This window comes from Mycteria americana, chromosome 1 (genome assembly GCF_035582795.1).
Source record: "Mycteria americana isolate JAX WOST 10 ecotype Jacksonville Zoo and Gardens chromosome 1, USCA_MyAme_1.0, whole genome shotgun sequence".
NCBI classification, from domain to species: domain Eukaryota; kingdom Metazoa; phylum Chordata; class Aves; order Ciconiiformes; family Ciconiidae; genus Mycteria; species Mycteria americana.
The window spans coordinates 128,349,573-128,370,432 of NC_134365.1; the positions used below are offsets into that span (position 1 = coordinate 128,349,573).

The 20,860-nt window shown below is 44.7% G+C and overlaps 1 protein-coding gene and 1 long non-coding RNA gene across 2 annotated transcripts in view; one reads left to right on the forward strand and one right to left on the reverse strand.

The window, feature by feature from the left end:
* The window catches only part of LANCL3 (LanC like family member 3), a 34,915-nt gene extending 32,832 nt beyond the window's left edge, over positions 1 to 2,083 (reverse strand). The window contains exon 1 of the mRNA XM_075520577.1: positions 1,438 to 2,083. Within this exon, the coding sequence (XP_075376692.1) occupies positions 1,438 to 1,983 (546 nt within the window). The 5' untranslated portion in view covers positions 1,984 to 2,083. The remainder of the gene's footprint in view (positions 1 to 1,437) is intronic.
* Positions 1,395 to 10,735, forward strand: LOC142418564 (uncharacterized). The gene is made up of 3 exons (XR_012778326.1): positions 1,395 to 1,737; positions 6,522 to 6,638; positions 7,954 to 10,735. It is a non-coding gene; the product is annotated as an uncharacterized LOC142418564 (long non-coding RNA).
* Positions 10,736 to 20,860: the final 10,125 nt, after the last annotated feature.

The following is a 20,860-nucleotide window of genomic DNA, read 5'->3' on the forward strand; positions in this document are numbered from 1 at the left end:
GGAACCATCCCCTCAGGCTGGCACTGCTGCATGCTGCACGTAGGATTGTGATGCATCTACAAAACGTTCCTCACATAGACAATGCTGTCAAAATAAAAAGTTTGGTTATGTTACGATTATGAATAACATAATCATTTTTATGGTTATGGTTCTTCAAACAGAATCCTGTACAAAGAAACAGTTAGCACGTATGGTATGCTACTTTAAATGCTTAGTGCTGTAAGAATTTTTGTTCGAGGCAGTCAAAACATTCAACTGACTTAACATTCTTCTTGCCTTCTCTGGATACCCTGGAGTCTCCTGACTCCTCCATTAAATGAATTTCCTTGGACTCTGATTGCAGTAACTGGTATTGGATGGGGCAGAGCCACTTGCTTTTACATCATTTATTTACTTGTAGTAGTTGCTTCCTCTCCCAGGAGGAAAGAAAGCCAGAAGCATATGAACTTGCAAATCAGTGATTAACAGAGGAAACACAGATTGGACCTGACAAGAGGACAGGAACAAAAATCTAACAAATGCCTGCTCAGATACCGCACTGACCACTTAGTAACAAACACCACAGCAAACAGAATCAGTTGCATTAATTATTATGCTGTAGTCAGTGGAAGCTCTGAATTTCAGCACTGACAATGACAATATTCTAGGGTAAAGTCCCGATGACTGAAACCAACAGCACGCTGAACCATAATCACAACTCATGCTTCCAGAAAAAAACAGCTCTCATTCATGAAAAGCACCAAAATACATGGCTGGCTTTCCAAAAGACTACCAGCTGCCATACGCTGGTGTTAGTAAAACCAAGTGCCTCTGAAAATCTGGTTCCTTGCTTGCAAATTATACCACAGCACCACTTATTATTAAAAGGTTCCTCACTCTCCTTTACCCAGCACTATTCCTTTTCTTACCCACTTCATTTCATGGAAATATTCTTGAAAAGCCCGGGGTTGCTCCTGCCAAATAATTCACCCCCTGGCAACCAACAGCTGATGCTCTCGGCGTGCCGCGGGAGGGACCTGCGGCGGGGTGCAGCGTCCTGCTCCCGGAGCCCTGCCCCAGCAGCGGCACCGCATCCCGCCCGCCCGGTGCCCCCCGCTCCCTCCTGCAAACGATGCACCTTTTATTTTAGGGAGGGAGCGCTGCGGAGAAACAGGTACTAGAGAAAGCTCCCCCGGGGCTCCTCCTGAAGCGTGCCCCCAAAGTGCAAGCTGGAAAAAGCGCTTTTTTTTTCCTTTTTTTTTTGTTGAGAGCCCCGGTACCGGTGCATCCCCCTCCACCGCGGAGCAGAGGCGAGGGCAGTGCCCTGCCTCGGCAGCAGCGCGGGGCGGGACGCCGGGGTGCCAGCCCGAGGCACCGCCGCCCGCCCCCAGGAGACCCGCCGACGGCCCCGACGGCGGGGCCGGTCCCTCCGGGCGTGACCCGCCGCCCCGCCCTTACCTCCATGCCCAGCCGCTGCTTCAGCACCAGGGCGGCGCACAGGTAGCCGGCGCGGCCGACGAAGAGCTCGTCGGAGCCGCACTCGAGGAAGGAGAGCGGGGCGCAGACCTCGCTCAGCTCCCGGAACTTGCCCAGCGGCCGGGCGAAGTCGGGCAGCCCCAGGGCGCGGTAGACCAGCGCCGCCACCGCGTACACCCCGGCGCCGCCCAGCAGGAAGGCGGCGCGGGTGTCGGCGTCGGCCTCGCCGCCGCCCTCCTGGTAGCGCAGGCAGGCGTCCACGACGCGGCGGGCCGCTCGCAGGTAGGCCTCCCGCGACGGCGCGAAGAGCGGGCACTGCGCGACGTGGTAGAGCATGTAGGCCACGCCGGCCACGCCGCCGTACAGCCCGCCCTGGCAGCCGCGGGGGCCGCCCAGGGGCGGCAGCTCCCGCAGGATCCGCTCGATGGTGGCCGTCACCAGCGGCACCGTCGCCTCCCTGTCCGGCGCCGCCGCCGGGCTGCCCGGGTAGTCATCGAAGCGGTTGGCGAAGCAGCGCTGGCTCTCCATGCCCCCGCCGGCGCGGCGCGGCGCTCTGCGCAGCGGGGAGCGGCGGGCAGCAGCGAGCGAGCGAGCGAGCGAGCGGGGAGCTGCCGGGGGAGGGGGCGGGGGAGCGGGGAGGAGGGAGCGCGGGGGAGGCGGGAGGGAGCGGGAGAGGCGGGAAAGGGGGGCCCCCACAGACGCCCGCCGGCCGCTGGGGAGGGTGCGCGGCGCTGCCCGTCAGGGGCAGCGGGCGAGGCGGCCGCTGCCGAACCGCCGAGACCGGCGGTGGGAGCGAGACCGAGACCGGCCGGTCGCCCCGGCACTGCCGGGGACGGGTCTGCCACACGGCGGCCGCCGCCTCCCCCCACCCCGGGGCGGAGCGGCCGCCGCTGCCGCTGCCCCCCTCGGCGTCCCTCGGCGCGGGGGCCGTAGGCCGGCGCCCCACCCGCCTTCAGCGAGCGCTTGCTGAGCGGCCGGGGGACTGTCGGAGAGGTGGCTGCGACTGACCCGGATTTCCAGAGCGCTGAGCCGAGCCATGGGGGAGGCCGGCCCGGTTCTGGTGTCCGGCTCGTCCTGCCGGGCGCATCGTCCTTCCCACATCGAAGGCCCTGCTGAGCCTTCGCCCGACCCGTCCGCAGGTCCCCGAGAACAAGGGGTTTTTCGGGTTTTTCATCCTCTTCTGCCCCATTGCTGCCGGAAGATTTGGCTCAGGGCTGAGTGCCGGGCATGCAGGAGAGATCCAGGGGCGGGAAGGGTGGCCAGAGGGCTGCTGAGTTATTCATTCCTCGGGGGCTGCTGCAGCCAAAGCTGAAGGATGTAGCCAAACCCAAACGAGGGCAGCCTGAAGGCTGATTTACATGGAAAGCTAAGCAAGTCCCCAGCAGACCAGCAATGGCACAAGGCCATCTTTGGCCCCTTTCCTTCATGCATGAGCCAAGCAGAGCTTACATGAACGGAAAATTTAGGCCACTGAATAGATTCCTAGTTAAAGGGAAAGAAAGAAGGAAAATCTTGAAGCAGATGCTAAGACCAACTCTTACATGATACAAATACACAATTGTCACATCTTCCCCTGACAATGTGAACTTGTTCAGCACAAGTGAATTTAGCATCAAAGATCCATGACTTACGGTCACCTGGTGGTCTCTGGTACTTTCTCAGGAGATGCAGCCTTCGTAATCGAGGGCCTCCCCAAAGGAAGGTGGAAGAAGCAGCTTGCTGGAGGCTCCAGCCAGTAGCCAGCAGCTGGAACAGCAGTAGCAAGAGCCAAAGCACTGTCCTTTGGACATTGAAAGACCTTTCTAGAGTTGTGGCTGGCTTCTCTCTGCTTCATGCTGGCTGCTTGTTTCAGCCCTCTTCCTGCCTCCCCCTCAAAGTCCCTTCAACTCTCTGCAGCTCCTCACTTGCGCTTTCATACCCACTTTTCGTTTCAACTCACCTGTCCCTTTTCTTTCCTTCCTTTTTTTGGGTTTATGATCTGCTCAGAGACATTTGCTTCCACCCTCTGATTTTGGTTGCTACGCTTTCCTTCAATGCATTTTTGCCATGTTTATGTACATTCCAGGTACCACCTACTAGTCTATGCTTGTACAGTGTTCCTTAAAGCCCCATGTTTTGGTTTATTCACAACTGTACCATATGTGGTTTCTACCGCACAGATCTTGGTGCTCTAGAGCATTGAAAATGTGAAAATGCCCTACCAATGGGTAGGACATCTCATTCATGTATTATTTTCTGTCATAAACTGGCTTCTGTTGGCCTGTTGATAGGGTTCAGGGTGTAGCTTAGGATTTTCCAACATAATTTCTGTTGGTTGTAGAGAAGTGTATTCCCTCAGTGCTCATTTAAGTGAAAATTTGGGAGTTTTATTTTTCATTCTGACACCATTTATTCCACATTTGGGGGATGCTTGCTTCATCTTTTCAATCTTTTTTTCAAATTAAAAGGGCTGGTATTTTCCTGCAGTCTTTTGGGGTGGGAGGTGTCTCAGACACGGTCTTCCCCTTGATGTGAAGGAATCCCCTCACTGGAGGTGCTTGTCGCCATGCACTAAAAGTAACCACGCGAGTAACCTTGACACAGGCACCTCTCTTTGAGAACCTCAGCAAGAGGAAATGGATCTCTGCCAGTTTCAGCAGCAAAGGATTTAAGAAAAAGACAGACTTTATAAAAAAATCAGTTGGGTTAGCAACACTTTTCTACATGAGGGTCAAATAAGACTGCTACAATATTTTTCAAAAAGGAGTCAGTAATGACATGCTGAAAAGGGACATCTTCCGTGCTGTGGAGAGTCTCGACAAAGTAAAGAGTGCTTAGCCACTGTAGGGTTAGATGTCATACAGCAATCAAGCAAGAAATGAGGATGACAGTTTCTGCTGTCCTTCTTTTGTATAAGAGTATTAAACCACCAAAGCCAAAAGGAGAGCTAAATTAAAATTACACATATGCTTCTTATAGCTGTAAAAAAAATAAGTCTTAAACTGCTTATGTTTCCATGTACAAAAGTTTCATGCTTTTAGACAGGATGTGTTCTGTATCTTTTCCACTCAACCAAGCATAGATGCAGTCCTGACACGAATGGAAGAGAAGTAGGGGTGATTCTCAGATGTAGACCATGTATCTCTCTTCAGATCATCCTTTGAGGTTTGCCCTCCTCTTGGGTCCCAGAATAAGTGTGGGCCTCTAGTGTATGGCTTCAGCTTGAGAAAAATGTGAATTCCCCCCTCTTGCCCCTCTGCACTGCTGCAGCTCCCTGGTTTGTGCTCCCTGGGCATGCCATGCCTCCTCTTTGGCTCTGTAAATCTGATGCAGCAAGCCAAGGAGAGGGAAACAAATTATGGATTGTACAAGGAAAGGATGTAATACTGGTGTGGTGGGTGGAGGTAACTGTGGAGGAGGGAGCTGAAGTCTCAAAGCTATTTCCTCTGTTCTAGTAAATCCATCATTATAGACCACATATGCTGGAGATATGCTTGTTCCATATTGATAAAATGTAGAATCAAGGAATAATTCAGGTTGGGAGGGACCTTAAGAGGTCATCTAGTCCAACCCATGCTCAAAGTAGGGCTGACTACTTATTGGTGTGCTTGTTCATGTATGCTTGTTCACTTCTACTCGTTTATTTACATGTTCCTTCAGGGAATCCATGCCACCTGATATTTCCAACAGAGCACAGTAGTCTGTCCTCAGCTGTAGTGTTGGGACTGGAGGCATCTCCTAACAAATGTCTTACGAGTTAGTCTATCATTTGTCTTGTATACTTTTTACTAACATAACAATTTAGTGTGCCTTCAGGATTTTTGGATACCCACATGGTTGCCAGTTTCGTTCCTACCCAGTATTCCACATCTCTCCTGAGCCGAAGGTGAAACACTGGGCTCCCATACACAGGCTGAGCTTCAGTAACAGAAGGGGTATTTAGTGGTGTGAACACATTAGCAGGGTTGTGCTAGAGGGTCCTCAGGCTGGTTTGAGCACAGCGGCTATTAAATTCAAAATTAGTTCCCGCTCTACCTATTAAAATCAGCCATCAGTACCCCTTGCTGCCCAGTACTGCTGTTCCCTCCCCGCAGAGCTTTGCCACTGCAGGTCAGCTCTGCAGCTAGCTCCTCTCCCTGCCTGTTTGGGCTTTGTCCTGGGAATCCACACTCCTAAACGAGTGGCTCCCGGGTTTACAGGGTCACCCCTATCCCTGACCTGTAATCAGTTCATGTTTGGTAGGCAGCTGGCTCTTGGGCATTTGGCAGAAGAGAATGAATTAGGCAGAGCTGTTTCATGTCCGCATTAGAAGAGAAGTACTTGTGTTCCCCGTATGCCCTTCTTCTACCTTCCCTGCCATGGGCTCTTGGAGAGGAAATCATCACTGCGCATTGCAGAGACCCATGCTAGTAGCCAAAATATGGAGGAGCCTGATCAGGAGTCATGCAGCGGAGGCAGCCCCAAGGATTTCATAGCACTGTCTATCCGTAGCCACATTGCCCCATCAGTCTCTGGTTGCTCAGTATATTCTGGTTTCTTAACACAAGTACTTTTTTCATTTCTCGAGTTAGTCTATCCTGTTCTGTATGGACTCCACTTACAAAGCTACACAAAAGCTTTTGTGGTTTTTGTTCCATGACAATCAATTGACAGTGATATGAGGAACTGTTTTGAAAATTAAGTGCTTCTTGGCATTGCACAGTGGAATCTCTTTTCCTAAGTCAACCTTTTATTGTTACTTGTGTGTAGTTGATAATACAAACATAATTTCTGCATGACAGAAGTGATATAACTTTTGGTGCATGTATTGCCATTTCATCACAAGGAAAATTACACATCAGAAGACAAAGCATGTTATTTCACAGAGATTACGTTAAATATTGTGTCAGATACTTAAACTGTGCTACCTCATTTGAATTCCAATGGGTATACAATGACTGCTCTTGTGCTTTTATGCAGCAGGCCTAGACTCTAAGGCTTGCATGTATTTGTTGTTAATCAAGCTGGTCCATGAGCAGTGGAACTAATAAGGTCTGGTGTCTGACTGATTTGTTTTCTGCTTTCCATTATCACCATCTTATTCCCAGGCCTGTCCCATGTTGGCATTTCTCACCTTGGTGTCTGCATCCCAACCATGCTCTTCCCATTTGGTGTGAAGCATGTGCTGCGGATCGCTTGGGGGACTTGGCAGGTGTCCGTGGCTGGTGAGTGGAGTTGAGTTACCATTGGCCTGTGGTAAGGGACTGCACTGAATTACTTTTTGCTCCAAGGGCATACTGAATTTCTGTCCACTACTCAGTTTCATGAAACTTAGGAATTGAACAGGAGTTTAATTTCTTTGAGACTCTGTCTTTATTACAAAATTTGGTTGAAATTGGCCAACAGACGCAAACTTATCAGGATAGTGGGAAATGCTGAATAGGTAGATGGACAGTCATGCATGATCATGGAAACCTGGTTTCTTTAAGAAACAAGGCTAGAAAGTTTTTGGTTTGGGGTTTTTTTATGAGAATATACAGTGAACAACTTAAAGGTTCTTGTAACAAGATACTGAATGTGTGGGTAGAGGTACTCATTGCTTACAGAATTGATTCTGCTTACAGAATATTACATTTTCCATTTGGAGAGGTAGGCTAATTTTGGTAAGGGTTTCAGCGTAGGTAAAAACATAGCAGCTGCTATGAAGTCTCTGAAGCGAGTATTACATTTTTCAGTATCTCTATGTAGACTTATTTGCAATTGGTGAATCACCATTCAGCTGTTGAAAAATGCCAGGGCTTTCTGCAGAGCAGGAGGTTTGAAATTCTGAGTTTTGTCTTAACTGGCAAAAATCTAACTTCAAAATAGCATTGCCTTGACCCTATCCCGAGCTTTTTCCATAGGCATTGTTATTCCTAGCGTTTCTTCCCTTGGCGTGAACCTACTCAAACTAGCAGGATGGTGGAGCTCTTTCCTGCAGACAGGTCTGTCACAGTCCACAGGTTCTTTGTCCAGCAGATTATGTCCAATTTTTTATGTTCAAGGTGATCTCTAATGAACCACAAGTACTCTTAGATGCTTAGAGAGCAGTAGTTAACCTGCAGTTCTCTGCATGGTTCTGACATTGGCTAACAGAATAAGGAAGCAAAAAATCCCACTGTGCACTCCACTGTTAATATTAAAACAAAACAGTTATTTTTGTCTTACTAATTAGTCTGTCAGTACAACATACATTGTCAATTCTAAATTTCCTTAAGTGCATCTATTCTACAATTGATGTCAGTGTGAGATCCAAGATTTTAATTGTAACATTTTTGTCAGAGCTGGAATTTGGAACCATTTCAAAGTACAGGAACAAAAATCAATATCTGAGATCAAGTAGTGTTTTTACCTGAAAGCAGCTAACATTTTTATCCGTAATGTTTTACTTGAATTTTCTTCTCTGTACATTTTGCTGTTGCCTTTGTGCTAGCTCATCTCAGTAATTGCTGTGATGGAAATGTTACACTTTTATTAACGGATCATGCTTCTACTTGCCAGGGCAGGGACCTCACCCAGCGGGCCTCATCACACAGCACCTGCAGGTGATGAAGAGAGCTGGGGACAGTGACTGGGCCCATCGCAGCCCTGGGACCACACAGCCGCAGACACTGAGTAATAATACATGTTGTTGGAATTTCAGGCTATAAGACTAAGTCTGATACGAAAATGTCCTGGGGTCTTAAAGACAACTAATGATGATAGTGATGATAATGGTTTTATGTCCTTGAGGAAAGACGGCACCTCCAGAAACAAGTTACCCTTTAATGATATGCTAGGAAGTTGGATACATGCTAATGTGGATGGAAGATTTCCAAGTTCTGAATCATCAAAACTAGTGCAGTATTTGACCTTTTCTAAAATTTCCATCTTGGCCATGCATATTGACCAGGTCTAAATTTCTTAGTTTGACATATTTGAGACATTCATAGTGCCAGTGATATGCTGTGTGTTACAAGATATGTACACACGCATGATCATGCACATAGAAATACAATATTGTCCAGAAACAAACCCTCTTCCAGGTGGTTTGTTGGGTGGGGGTTTTTTTTGGTCAAACTAACAAAGCCATAAGACAAGGCTGAGTTTCCAAAAATGAAAACTTTAATATGAGACTTTTTCTGAGAACTTTTTATCCCAGCTATTTTCAGCATAACCTAAGGAGTAAAGTAGCCTAGGTTAGGGGACACTGAGTCATGCAAAATTACACGGGTCCAGCTTTGTGCAAGTGAGAGCAGCCTGGCCTAGATGCTTTCATGAATCTGCAGAATACTGACTTCTCTCTATGTGATCCTGATGAATTACCCCTTACAACTGCAGACCTAGGAAAACATAAAATAACCTGACTTTGCATGTATGGTTTTTGTCCACTCAAAGAATGAAACAGATGGCTTAATTTAAGACATAGAAAATAAATGAGGTTGATACTCAAGAAAACTGCAGTCACCTCAGGAATTTTTTTGATTGAGACATTTTAAAGAACAATTCTCGATATATTCACAGGATGACAGAATGGCTGAGGTTGGAAGGGACCTCTGGAGGTCGTCTTGTCCAAGCCCACTGCTCAGGCAGGGTCACGTAGAGCCAGTTGCCCAGAACCATGTCCAGGTAACTTTTAAATATCTAAGCATGGAGACTCCACAACCTCCTGGGGCAGCCTGTGCCAGTGCTCAGTCACCCTCACAGTAAAAAAGTGTGGGTGAATGATGTTCAGACAAAAATTCCTGATGTTCAGACGGAACCTCCTGTGTTTCAGTTTGTGCCCTTTGCCTCTCGTCCTGTCACAGGGCACCACTGAGAAGATCCTGGCTCCGTCCTCTTTGCACCCTCCCTTCATGTATTTTTCTATACACTGATGAGATCTCTTCTCCAGGCCGAGCAGTCCCAGCTCTCTCAGGCTTTCCTCGTATGAGAGATGCTTCAGTCCCTTTATAATCTTAGTGACCCTTCACTGGACTCTCTCCAATAGCTCCATATCTGTCTTGTACTGGGGAGCCCAGAACTAGATACAGTACTCCAGTATTTTCTTGGTCTACTAAATTTTAAGAGTCCATAAAAGTTAGTTTATTTTTTATGTAGATGTTGCAACTGAACTGAAAATAGGTCTCAGAAGAGAAAATAACTAAGGAGGCCAGAGTTTTTAATTGTTAGGAATCCTGAAACAATGCATGGAGCTCTTTTTTTTAAATACAGTGATAATGTTTTCTTGGGAAAGTGCCAAGAACATTTCAAAATCAATTTCTGTTCACATTCATTTAGAGCTCTTGCACTTAGTACACTGTCTGTCTTCATTTCATTGCTATATGTTAGTCTGATGGGATGCATAGAAGCTATGTTAGTCTGTGCTAGGTGAAGATTCATCTGTAGCAGTTTATGCTATTTTGCTTGTTCAGCATCCAAGGGGGAGGTAACAGAAATGTGAAATATATTATACTCTGGTTTGTTTTGGTTTTTTTAGTAGGAGCAAGCTTTATTAGTGGTTTGAAGTTATAAATTAGAATAATATAAAGTATTGTTATTGGACTTTGAACAAAAATATTTTGCTTTATTTTTGCACCCTCAAATGTGTAACCTATGATCCAGGAAATGTTGACACCTGGGATTTATCTTACATGTGTGAATAGTCCCTCACTGCTCTCAGTAGATATGGTTTGCAAGACCATGCTCTAAGATTTTTCCAGAATGCTATTAACCATTTTTGGTTTTCTAGCCTTCAGTTTGCAAATGCCTTTTAAAAAGAAGCTAGAGGATATGTAAAAATAATTCACAGCTTCATGAATTATGCAGGGAGACATTCTAGTTCCCTGTTGATAGGCAAAATGTTCAGGTACTGAGATATACATTTGGATGGGATATTACAAAATTAGGCTCTGATTCAGTAAACCATATGGGTCAGAAGTATTGCTCACATACTTGATATAAAGCACATGCTTGAGTGGATCAGACCTGTACTGCTCTGGCACAGGATATAGCGCATTTGCCCTTTCCAGCTTTCTGTAAGTTGAGATTTCTCTGAAGTAGGCAGAATTAAGGCTGTTTAAAGGGCATTTTAAACCTCTTAAGACTTCACAAAGTGACACTAGTGAATGACAGAAAGAAACCCACGCTGCCTTTCCACGCAAACATGGTTATTATAAGTTCTCTGTGTGAGCCAGATGATTCAAGTTCTTTGATGAAAAAGGCAATGTAGATAAAGGAAATTACATATATGTAATATTTATACACAAAGATAAATTTTATATATATATATGTATGTATAAGTTCATGTTTCAAATTTGAAAATAAAACTTGCGCTGGTGAGTCTGCAAATCATTTTGAAATGGACCCATTCCTTTCTCTGATTATTACCTTTGCTTTTACACCTCACCACAACCAAACAAATCCAAACAGTTATACCTGCTCATTTACTGCTTGGTTTATTTGCTGGTTTCCAGACTGCTGCTGGTAGTCAGCCTTTTTTGTGTCACCTCATTGCTTTCAGCACTTGTGCAAAGAAGAACCTCGACGCTACTTTTTAGAATCACAACTGTTTTAGAAGAATTTGCTGGTTTTTGCTGCCTTCTCTTGCTGCCTTTCCTTCCCTGTTCCCCTCTGTCAGAGTCAAATCATGAAACAAAGCCATCAGCTCTTCGGAATCAGGCATTAATATGCAGTTTGATGAGAAGCCTCTCCTTTGAAAAGGACGCCGAGCTCAATCATTAGAAGTCACCGCAGTAAAAACTTTGTGCTTGGAAGTGCAGCTGCTGGTGCTGGCAGGGCTGGACTGGGCTGGCTTTCTGGATGCCCCACGTTTGGCTGCTTGTTCTTCAACACACAGTGACTTTCACAGATGTCGGTGCTTGTTACCTACTGTGGAGAACTTAAACCTCTGCACGCTAGCCAGTGTACAAACTGTTCCCTCTTTTTAAATCACTTCGCCTTCCAGTGTAGGAAGGCTCAGAGGCACACACTGGGGTACTTACTCACATTTTCCTATATCCACCTTTAGATTTAGGTATTGTTTTGTTCAAAAGATGGATTTAAGTTTCAAATATTTCTGATTAGAACAACCCTATCTCAGCGGGAGCTCTGACTGATGTTTTCAATGGGCTCGACTCCCATTTACATTAAGGTCCTGGACTCCTATTTACACCAAGGTCCTGTTCTTGCATAATGTTTCCTGGAGCTGCATCTGGATCAGCCTTGGCTGTTGCTCCAGTTGCTTTCTTTGCTTGGGCAGTTAAAAAAGATGGAAAACCAGTATATCCGACCTTGTTATGCACAGGGATTTTCCACTGCCATCCTCCCCACCATTGCCACAAAGGGAGTTTCTGGGTGAGAGAGGACGTGTTCCAAGCATTTTATGGCCCAGTGATGACCTCTTCCTAAAATAGCACCTAAAGACCATTAACTTCTGGAACAAGGTAATGAACCTCCTGCTCTCCCACCCACATATCCCTGGCACACACATCCAGGGGAGCATGGGCACTCCCTGGCAGGCAGCAAATGGAGTGTGAAAGGAGCTCTGTGGCACTTGGGCAACATTTTGCTGCCAGCACGTTATGTCCTTGGATCCCCGTTCTTCACCTTATGGCCCACAGGCGTGACTGTTGAACGTATGCAGTTAGGAACAGAGGTTTACATGTGTTGGCAGTAAAATGATTAGTTATTCATTGTAGGTCCCAGTCTAACCCTTGGCTGAAAATGAAGATTTCTGGAAAGGTGTCTCTGCCTCCAGCACCCTGCAGAGAGAAGACAAGTTCTGTAGAAGGTGCCTTTCCAGGTGCAATTTCTTCCATCACCAAAAACTCTCTCTGCCTTGCTGTGTTAAAAGTTTACCCTCTTTGGTGCTTGCCTTGCAGGCCCAGAAGGTTCAGGTTTGTCTTCTCCCAAAGAGTAAGATCCCACACACAGGGTGAGGAGGCACTCTGATCACGGGGCAGAGCAGGTGCTACAGGAGCCAGGAGGATGTGCTGTGAAATAACGCTCCCTCCCTTAGTCTGTTTTCTCCTCCCTTAGTCTATTTTCTCCTCCCTTGTCCTGTAGGCTGGAGGAATAAGGGATGGCAGCTGGAGCAGCTGCCTGCTTCTGGGAGGTAGGTTTCATCTAGTACGGAGGAGGACATGGTAAAGCATTGCAAACAAGGGAGATATAGCCATAGCCAGGGGAAGTGTGAGGTGAGCCAAGTGCGTTAGTGTCACTCAGTGTCTGGGAGTTGACAGGTCTTTCATATCTGAGGCACAAAGGTCATGTGTGTTTTTGGAGCCTGTCCCTTAGGGTAGAATAAGCAGGATTAAAAGAATCCTGAAATTAAGTCAGTTTACTTTAAATAAATTTAAAAGATGCTTCCTTCTTCCAGCACTTTCTCCTCCGTGTCGGTTGGATTTTTGTGATGTTAGGAATTAGTAAGAGTAATATCACTTCCAGCATGTGGCATAACTGAGATAAGAATTCATAAATGCATTTGGAACAAACAACTCCATGTTACTGAAAATAAGATCAGTTATGTGATTAAAATGAACGCAATCAAATTTGAAGCTTCAGGCACTGCAGCTAAACAAACTGATATCTCTAATCAGCAAATGATGTTCTTTTAAGGAACATTATAATTTAAAATGGAGAAACTACTTTAAAACTGTCTTCTCTAGTGAACAAATTACTATGCAGCAGTATTTACATAGTCGTATATAACATCTTTTAAATGGAATTCGTGAAGATTTTCTAATCGGACCTCACCAAAAACTTTGCATGTAAGAATTTGATACAAGGGAGACATCTGGTGAGGCATCCCTGTAACGCCATGCCTCCGCGCTGTCAGACGCACAGCAAGCGGAGCTGGGCTTAGCTCACTCAGTACGGAATTCCTCAGTGGGCCTCAAACGTACCTGTATATGAGACACATTGAAAATTCTTCTGTCCTTGCAAAAACCCGACTTCTCTGTTATAAATTGTCAGTTGAAGTATTTATAACATCGGCCTCAGAGACTTACAGAACTGGGGAAGGGAAGGGAAGGGAAGGGAAGGGAAGGGAAGGGAAGGGAAGGGAAGGGAAGGGAAGGGAAGGGAAGGGAAGGGAAGGGAAGGGAAGGGAAGGGAAGGGAAGGGAAGGGAAGGGAAGGGAAGGGAAGGGAAGGGAAGGGAAGGGAAGGGAAGGGAAGGGAAGGGAAGGGAAGGGAAGGGAAGGGAAGGGAAGGGAAGGGAAGGGAAGGGAGAAACAAGAAAAGAAAGAAAAAGAAAGCAACAAAGAGAAAAAATAAATAAATAATTTCTGTGTGTTATGTTTTGTGCTTCTCTTTGACATCTGCACACACAAGATATTTCTTACAATTTTTACAACTTCCCTCTTATTCTTTCCTTTGAGGCATTTTAATTAAAATGCCAATGATGTTATAGGGTAGTGACACTCTCCCAGAATGAAAGATGCATATTGTATTTTGTTTAAAGGCTGACATGTCAAGTGCTCTTGATTCTACATACAGACTCCGGTTGTCTTGAAATTTGCTGTGTTTAATGGGGACAGAAATGAAAATACATTTCATTTATTCTACACTAGTGCTTTTTTACTTTAAGTTAATGCTCATGGAATGAGGTAAAACATCCACATGACTGGGCCGGGCTAATCCTATGACTGAGAAGAGCCAGGAACATAGACTGCCTCTCAGGCCTGTCCTTTGGTGCACCCTGCGTTTGGAAAGAGTGGTCATGCTGGTGAAATCACTGAATGTGACTCCAAAGAGCCTTGGTCCTGCTCCCAGCCCTTCTTTTCATTTGCAGAATGAACAGAGAGGTGAATTGGTCCTCTGCAGGAGAGCAGCTTACCTGTTCGATGCAGCACAGAGAACTGGTATGCCTGTTTTCAGAGCTGACACCCATGAAGATGTCCATGAGACCATACTCAGGTCTCTTGATACATAAGACTATAAAAGTGTAAAACTTTAATAAAGATATGAAAAGCTAATAATACTTGATTACCATGGCAGTTTAGTCCTATAGGCATTTATTTGGAAGTGACATTTTTACTATTGTAAAACTCTGCCTGTTTTAACACATATTTTTGAATGCACATCTTTGGCTGTATGCCTCTATACAAGCACAAAGATGGGGTGCAAATATAAAGCCAATCCTACGTTTACTGTGACATTTGCGTGAGTGACTTAGATAACTGGTTTGCGTTTTGTTGCATTTTCTACTTTTGAATTGCTGGAAACATCTTTGGTAACCACACATAAGAAATACTGCAGGCACTCTATTTTTTTACACCCACAACTAGAAATTGAGCAACTCAATGGAAATTCATCAGAATGACTTATCCTGTGCTGCAGACACATCTGTTGTGAGATCTGATGTCCATATTCTATCATTTATCAGCAGCCCTGTCTAACCGGGGAGGTCCCAGTTGACTGGAGGTTAGCAAATGTGATGGCCATCTACAAGAAGGACCAGAAGGAGGATCCGGGGAACTACAGGCCTGTCAGCCTGACCTTGGTGCCGAGGAAGGTTATGGAGCAGATCATCTTGAGTGCCATCACAGGGCACATACAGGAAAACCGGGTGATCAGGCCCAGTCGGCATGGGTTTATGGAAGGCAGGTCCTGCTTGACTAACCTGATCTCCTTCTGTGACAAGGTGGACAAGGGAAAGGCTGTGAATGTCATTTACCTGGATATCCTTTGTAAAGCCTTTGACATGGTTTCCCACAGCATTCTCCTGGAGAAACTGGCTGCTCATGGCTTGGACAGGCGTACGCTTCGCTGGGTAAAAACTGGCTGGATGGCTGGGCCCAAGGAGTTGTGGTGAATGGAGTTAAACCCAGTTGGCGGCCAGTCACAAGTGGTGTTCCCCAGGGCTCTGTGTTGGGGCCAGTCCTGTTTAATACCTTTATCGATGATCTGGATGAGGGGATCGAGTGCACCCTCAGTAAGTTTGCAGATGACACCAATTTGGGCAGGAGTGTTGATCTGCTTGAGGGTAGGCAGGCTCTGCAGAGGGACCTGGACAGGCTGGATCAATGGGCCAAGGCCAATTGTATGAGGTTCAACAAGGCCAAATGTCGGGTCCTGCACTTGGGCCACAGCAACCCCATGCAACGCTACAGGCTTGGGGAAGAGTGGCTGGAAAGCTGCCTGGTGGAAAAGGACCTAGGGGTGTTGGTTGACAGCTGCCTGAATATGAGCCAGCAGTGTGCCCAGGTGGCCAAGAAAGCCAATGGCATCCTGGCTTGTATCAGGAATAGTGTGGCCAGCAGGACTAGGGAAGTGATCGTGCCCCTGTACTCGGCACTGGTGAGGCCGCACCTCGAATACTGTGTTCAGTTTTGGGCCCCCCACTACAAGAGGGACATTGAGGTGCTGGAGTGTGCCCAGAGAAGGGCAACGAAGCTGGTGAAGGGTCTGGAGCAGAAGTCTTATGAGGAGCGGCTGAGGGAACTGGGGTTGTTTAGCCTGGAGAAAAGGAGGCTGAGGGGAGACCTTGTCGCTCTCTACAACTGCCTGAAAGGAGGTTGTAGAGAGGTGGGGGTCGGTCTCTTCTCCCAGGTAACAAGCGATAGGTTGAGAGGAAATGGCCTCAAGTTGCGTCAGGGGAGGTTTAGATTGGATATTAGGAAAAATTTCTTCACTGAAAGGGTTATCAAGCATTGGAACAGGCTGCCCAGGGAACTGATGGAGTCACCTTCCCTGGAGGTATGTGAAAGACATGTAGATGTGGTGCTTAGGTGTTTAGTGGTGGACTTGGCAGTGCTAGGTTAACGGTTGGACTCGATGATCTTAAAGGTCTTTTCCAACCTAAATGATTCTATCATTCTTTGATTCTATTCCAGCAGTCTAATGTAATAAATAGGCTCAGGCTGGATCCTCACCAGAGGCTCATTTGAGAAGTTCAGCTGTTTTCCAGATTTCTTCCTATGTATAAATCTCAAGTCAGAAAAAAAAAAAAAATTAAATGACCCTGATGGTGTCCATTTATAGTGCTGTCAGGCTCCGGCTGGGGTCACGCTCAGTTTGGCTGCCCTGCTGCCCACAAGATTTCAGTTCTCCCGGGCACCTGAGGTTCTGCCCAACCTTCACTTTCCTTTCCTTGGAGCTGCACCGCTTGCACTGCTGCTTCACCTGGCTCTTCTGCCCTTCAGAGCTGTGAGCGTTCATAGGAACACGCACTACCAAAGGTGCCTGCAATGCTTATTGTGTCATACACTAAGAATAGCTTAAATTTAGTTTCCACAATGAAAGGTGCTGCTCCTAGCAGATAAGGCTGGCCGTGACTTTAATAGTCTGTTATCTATCGTACAGACACCGAAAACTTGCAAAAAATTATCAGACCTGCGTGCACTCTTTTCATTGTAAGTGTCTGATAGCCCTTGCTGAACAGAGCCTGCAGAGGGCTGCTAGTTAATCCTTCCTGAGCCTCATAAGTGATGTTTGAGACCGTTGTCTTTAAATGTGACATCAGAAAAAGACTTTAGCTTCATACTGTCATTGAATGGTGTTTACCTTTCCAGTCATTACTGATATTGTTTGGGCAAGGGGGAGGTGGGCTCTGCTGCATATTGGGTACTGAATGGCAACCTCTGCGTGGACGCTGTTTACTTCAGAAATCGTATTTCATCATCAGTTGTCCAAAGAATGGAAAGAAGACTGTAAGGCTGTCAAATTCATCTTGAGGCTGTAGTATTGGCCAGGATATGCAGAAGGACAAAGAAAAATGCTCTCAGAAAAAAATATGCTGCTGTGCATTGCTCTTTCATCTACCATTTTTCCCTGCTATACTGTATTTTTGATTTGCTTTCAGAGTGCCTAAAACAGTAGGTTTCAGACCCCTGCTTGTAGCTTCCCAGGTTGTACTGCAGTGCACATAATAAAGATTGAATATTTGCTACTGGAATAAAAGTTACCTAATCAGGTGGCTAGGATACAGATTCACAAATCAGAGAAACTCATCTCAGTTCTTGCCTCAGCTAATGATCTACTGTGTGCCTTCAGTGGCTGTGGCAATTTCTCAGATATAGAGTGGGGAGAGTAGGACATATTTTTCATCATAAAGAGAAGAGCTGCTCAGCTGAAAAATATTCTGAAATCTTACTGTGATTTAATTATATTTTAATTTCCCATGGTAAAGAACAAGGTTATCTCTATATTAAAATTGAAATATTATTGAGACATAGAAAAGTGAAATTTTATTTTTACAAGTCAAACTAGGGCTTATTTGAATGCCTCTGGACTTTGGTATTGAGCTTTTTCAAATAAGATAAATAAATCTACCACTTTCAGTTGCATATTTAACCTTCGTAACCTCATTGAGTAATGACTGAAGCAACCAAAGAATGATATGTCATACTTATTTGCAAATTATCTTTTATTTCTTTATTGCAAGGAATGCAAAGATTGAGAATTAGAACTATAAATAAAATTTATTTATCGTGTTTGTCAAACACACACACACGTGTGCACACTGACCTTTTTTTAATCTCTGGTGTTCTGAATAACCACAAGCAACAAACAGTTTGGAAAATCAGAAAAAGGTAAACATAAGAACCAAGATAAAATCATAATTATTGCATCTTTTATAATTATTTAACCACTCCAGAATAATTCCTTTAGACGTTGGTCTCTTCGCATCCTCAGAGAGCGCAACACAGTTTTTCTGCTCACAGGCATAAGCCCAACCGTTGTTCTTTTTATTCTGTATAAGGGAGATCAGTTAATATTTCTTCCAGATGGAGAATTCTGCATCATATGCGGAAAGTTGTCAAGAATGATCAGCTCAAACAGCAGTATAAAATATATAACATAACCCACCCGAAAAATAGAAAAGAAAAATTTTGCTATATTCCTATTCTCTTTTAATCGAAAGCTAGTTGAGAGTTTCTAACCACTCATGTTTTTCAAATGATTGATTTCTTACTGAAGTGGCCAAACAATGAAAATATTGTAAATCAACCCAACACCCTCAGTATTTTATGCCACTGAAAAATGAAATGTGATTTGCTTTCAGACACTTTTCATAAATTGATTAATAGAGCTGAGTCAGATTTGGATCAATAGTTGCTCTCTCTCAAAGGACTGTTTACTCCCCACCTTTGACTGTACGACCTTATGAAGCAAGGGCAAGCATCATCATTGCTGCCTGTTCCTGGTGAAGTAAATCTATTCACCTTTATCACAGCCTTAGGGACTAAACACACCTATAGCATGGTCATTGCAGCACTGGCCTGCTGACAGAACAAATGAGTTTGAGTCATTGTGTCCATTAATTTTTAAGTATTTTCTATAAAATTTGCAGCTTCAGTGAGAGTTTTCAAGGCCAAGTATTGCAGCATAGAAGGAAGCAGACACACCTACGTCCTTCAGTTCCTTTCTCACTCGCCACTAATTCCTACAGCTCAAATTGAGGCCAGCTCCAAATTATCTGCCACGTGAATTGTGCCAAATGAACCCAGACTTCCTTTTTGGTCCATAAAATATTCATTCAGTCCCAGCTGGGACTGTAAAATATGAATGTGTGTTTATAATTTTGATAACATACCCTTTTCATTCTCTTACATATGTATTAAGGAAATAGTTATACACCCACTCACAAGTACAGCTATATGATAAACTATAGCTTGAAAAAAAAAGTAACTTCTCCATCTCACTCTGCTGGAAGCCCATTTGACACTACAATCATCTGTCTAATCCAAATGGCAGCCATTACAAAAATGTTTCAAATTTTCAGCCTGCCATAAATTCCTACCCTCTCCCTTCATATCCATCTCCCATGTGGGAAATTTAAGTTCCTCAACATTACCTTCTCCTGGCATTTGATATTCCGTAATGGACAAGTATTTGTGGTAGGATCAATGCAATGCAATTCAGAGCTAAAATGCTAATGGAACGAAGCGCTTTGGAGTCTCCCAGAATATATATCCACTATACTAGTTTAGAGGACTGGAGAGAGCTGAGATGTACATCTTTAAACACAGAGAACTTAATGCATAGAAGAGTATTTTAGGCCATATTTGAGAAATTTAGCCTGTATTACTCTTGGGTTTTCTCTCTCCTTTTGACTTACAGACAAGGATTAATGCAAATCTTTACACTTACAGAGATGAAAATATTCACCTCCCAAATCACTGTTAACATATTCTGAAAAATATTTAAAATATAACTTTTCAGTAGAAAATAATATACATACATATCTGTCTGTACTAGGTGTGTCTATATGTGTGTAAATTAGATAGCATCGTGACATAATGCATAGGCTTATTTGCAAGACTTGGGAAGAACGTGTCATCTTTACAGAGTCAAACAACTGCTAATAAAATGCTCAGAATGCCTCATGCTAAGAAGCCTTAAGAGAGGAGAGCTGGGACAAGTTTGCCTCATAGCCCCAGTGGTGTGGCGTGAACAAGGATGACACAATGATAGACACTGCAATTTGAGTTAGACCTCTACCCATCACTTTTAAAGAGAATGAACGTAGTGTGCTTTGTGAGGTGCTAAACTTTACTATTTGGTCTTTATTGGCATCTCATTTACACAATTCAACAACCTGCCATTTCTCTTTAAATCAGAATAAGGTCCCACTGTAGATGAACCCAGTACTCACCACATGAGTGGTAACAGGGGTACTTGCATGCTATTTTAAAAAATGTGTTATATATTCTACTGGTGTTACATCTGGATCATCTCAAATACAAACTGCTTGCTACTGCAATTATGATATGATCTCTCTGTATTAGAGATAAAGAACTGAGGAAGGGCTGTATCCTGTTTGAATAAAACAAAAAATCATGTTTAACAACTAGTCTGTGGTGTGTTGCCTCTGTTGCTGATAAAGGCTGCGTTAGTCACAACCAGAGAAGGATGATATTTTTGAACTAGGTAGGAATGAGAACCAGTTTGATTAAGAACTTTGGATATATCTGAAATGAAATGTCATGCCATAGAAAAGCTTATGGTAGGAGTAACGGTCATGTAGCAGTCATGAGAGTCTGAGTCTCTCCAACTTTTCTATCTAAAGTGACGAGAGAGCAAGGTAAGGGCGGATACTGGACATGCTGAGTTCAAATGTATGGCCCACTATCACTGCAAGAAAGAAATTTAGGTCCCAGTCAGAGAGCAGATGCCTGACTGGCCGAGAAACTCTGAAGAGATGTAACAGTTGGTTGGAAAAATAAAGCACTTTTTTATGGGAAAAGGCAAGGTGGCTACAGCTATCAGATGCACTTCCAACGAACTATGTTAAGTTTCAGTAAGTACTGTAGGATCACACTTAAAGAATCCCCCTATGTGTAGCAGGCACATTTATATATAATGTCAAAACCCCAGTCCACTGGCCTTCATTCAGATCTAGTAGACTCTTTTGTTTTCTTTATAAAGAGGTTTCATCCTAGGCAAGATCAGTGATGCTCTCACCCCAAGAGCCTTCCAGCCACAGTGCTGTGAGATGCAGG